The sequence below is a fragment of the Phragmites australis genome, chromosome 3 (genome assembly GCF_958298935.1).
Source record: "Phragmites australis chromosome 3, lpPhrAust1.1, whole genome shotgun sequence".
NCBI classification, from domain to species: domain Eukaryota; kingdom Viridiplantae; phylum Streptophyta; class Magnoliopsida; order Poales; family Poaceae; genus Phragmites; species Phragmites australis.
Window position 1 is genome coordinate 14,354,737 of NC_084923.1, and position 2,997 is coordinate 14,357,733.

Genomic DNA, 2,997 nt, shown 5'->3' on the forward strand with positions numbered 1-2,997 from the left:
ACGAATTTAACGAGTTGGAGTGCGAAACATACCATGACGGTGTGGTCTTGCGGAAATCGGATCATAAAACGGGTGCTCAGCTGACTCGTTACGTGACAGTAGTTTTGCAAATATAAGAACGTACCAGTGCTGCTACGACAGGCTCCTCATACTAAGGAACGGCAGTACGTGGTCGCACAGTGTGATGGCAGAGTAACCATCGTTGTTCGCGTCTCGATCGATACAGCCCAGACACACGACTCGACAACTAGTTAACAACACCGATCAGCACATACTGTACAGCCACAAGGATGGCCACCCAAAGGAGGTCGCCGACGTGAAGTCCCCCGGCCGCACCGTTCGCCGGGAAAGCTGCCGCGCCTCTAGACACGTTCCGAGCCGCCTTGCCGGACGCGGCACTGCCTTTCACAACGCCTGCATGGACGCCGCAAACGCAAGAACGTCACAGGAAGGGAAAACAAAAAGACTTGGACGAGGAAAACATACGTGTAGTCGTGTACTGCACTAGACACTCTACCTCGTCCTTGCATTAATTAAAACTGGAGTACCTACCTGTCTCACCATGGCCATGGGCAGCGGCGGGAGGGGCGTCCGCGCCGCCGGCGGTGCCGTTGCTGGAGCCGCCGCAGGACATCTGGAAGATGGCGCGGACGCCCTGCATGAGGCCGGAGCTGTAGCCCTGGAAGTTGGACAGGATGCCGTCCATGCAGTCAGTCATCAGCATCATGTGCCCGAAGCACGGCGTGTTGCACAGCACCGCGTTCGCGTTCGGGCTCGTAGGGATCTTGTCGGTCAGTACGCCCGACGCGGAGCCGCCGTGCGCCGCTCTGCCGCCAGGATTGGTGCTGATCCCCATTTGCTGCAGACAGTTGTTGATCACCTGCACATTCAGAAAAGAGAATAATAGCCAGGTAATAAGTACATATAGGACCTGGATCGAGAACCTGGGATGTCATGCTCCTGTTTTTAATCTTACGGTGTGGTTATCAAAGCAAAGAGCTGCTCTTGCTACGATCTGGACTGCATCTTGTGCTGGGCACGCCAAAAAGAAGTTAATCAGTAAGTCGTCATCGGTAGCGAGTGAAAACACAATGCAACATGTAATAGTTCTTCAGTTTGTGTGCATTGGCGTGTCACCTTTGCAGGACGGAATGGCCATGCACAAGATAGCAGCCGCAAGAAGAACATGCTTGGATGAAAGGTGACCCATTGATGGAAGCACCGAAAGACAATCTCGCCAGCTCTGCCCCGCAACGAGATTAGACTGGAAGGTCGATCGATTGGTAGCGGCAGGTTGCGCTGCGTGGACAAACGATCTGCAGGTCATACATATAGGCCTTTGTTCGTCTGTCGAAATCGACCTCGCACTCTCAACTGAAAGAAAAGTAATCCTAATCCCAATGGCATGCATGCTTCGAAGAATCTAATAGTAACAGCTATCTAACGGCATTTCTTTTCCCACCAAGTTGAAAAGTAGGTGCATGCGGCCGATCAACAACCTTTTCGCTAATCCTATATTATTTCACCTTAAAAAAGTACAGCTGAATCTATCAGACCTAAACAAGTGTCTATGATTGCAACATATACTAACGAAACCGGTCTTATGTGAATCTCTCGAGCAGGCTTTCTGTGGGTGGGTTGCTGCAAACAGCTGTTGCTTGGAAACCATTGGAGCATACAATACCGGTAATTGGCGTATATAGTAGCTGGTGGTACGGTAGTAGCTCATCATCCATCGACGCGGCTGACAAACTAAATGGAAGCTCTGCAAATAAAATGCAAGTCACAGGAAATTTTATTTCGAGAACTCAAAATCGGATGAGACTTGTGCACTAGTAAATGAAGTTGGAGCGTGCGTCTTGCAAGGTTCGCATTTTCTTTTTCATTTTTCTGACACGAGGGGAGGGGGGGAGGGGGTTGGAGACGTAGATCATCGGAACGGGCTTGACGATTGATGGTGATCTATAAGTCAGATACACATCATACTCACGCTATACAGTCACGTGGTGCGTTCTAGTACGTCTAAATAAAAATATCTAAATAAGATTAGAAGCATAACCTCACGTAATGCAGTTATGTGGTCTGACCACTGAACGTATTAATGTGTACATGTATTATTTCTCTCGAGATTAATAAAAAAATATGAGTATCCGCACCAAGTCTAGAACTCAACCCTCTATGGATAGCGTGAGTATTTCATCCTAAAAACCCTAACAAATTGAACTATGCTCTCGGTTCGCATTGATGGTGATATGTTGGTGTGATGACTAATGACACACCATGGCGGCGACGAAGGCGCCTGACTTTTACGCTTGTTGGTCCGCTTTGTGAAACCGGATGATCTTTACATAAGGCATAAGGCAATATAAGAAGTTTACAGAATAAGCCATGCATTCGATTTGTTTTGTGAAATACAATTACAATGTCCAGTACTTTCGTATTTTGGATACCACTATTCAGTTGAAAGGAAAAAAATTCGAATTCGATGCAGCAATAAAAGATTTACTATATTAATTATAATTAGCACTATCGACGATTTATGAACCGATGATCTAACGAACTTGTTGAAGAGATAGGAGGTGCTTTGAGTAGAAGAATCACATGAGAACACACGGGAGTTTTTATACAGGTTCAGGTCTCATTGAGAATAACACTATATCATGTTTGTCTTGTATTGATCTGAGCATGTTAAAGAGGTTATTTTGCTAGCCTAGATGGATCTAAACCTAATCGAGGACTTTCTTGCTCGACTTTGGGTGTCTTTTGGCTTGTCGAAAGGTTTGAACGACTTTTTCAACTTCTAATGGCTCTTGTTTGACTTGTCCCTTGTGTGTGTTTGTGTCGGTGTGCCATACATTTTGTGGAATCTTTATTTTCATTCTTGGAGATAAACCTTCTTACCAACGGGATGCCCTAGGAATCTACAGGTAATTTCCTTTCAACTAGGAATCCAATGTTGGAGATATAGATATGCCTCGAGAATTGCAGTAAATCCTA

At 46.2% G+C, this 2,997-nt stretch overlaps 1 protein-coding gene across 1 annotated transcript; it reads right to left on the reverse strand.

Annotated features, from left to right (window-relative positions):
• Positions 1–247: 247 nt before the first annotated feature.
• On the reverse strand, positions 248–1,288 carry LOC133910521 (uncharacterized). The gene is made up of 4 exons (XM_062352890.1): positions 1,138–1,288; positions 977–1,032; positions 553–880; positions 248–414 (listed from the first exon to the last, which is right to left on the reverse strand). Exons 1-4 carry the CDS (start codon positions 1,208–1,210, stop codon positions 248–250), a joined length of 624 nt encoding a protein of 207 aa, XP_062208874.1. The 5' UTR covers positions 1,211–1,288.
• Positions 1,289–2,997: the final 1,709 nt, after the last annotated feature.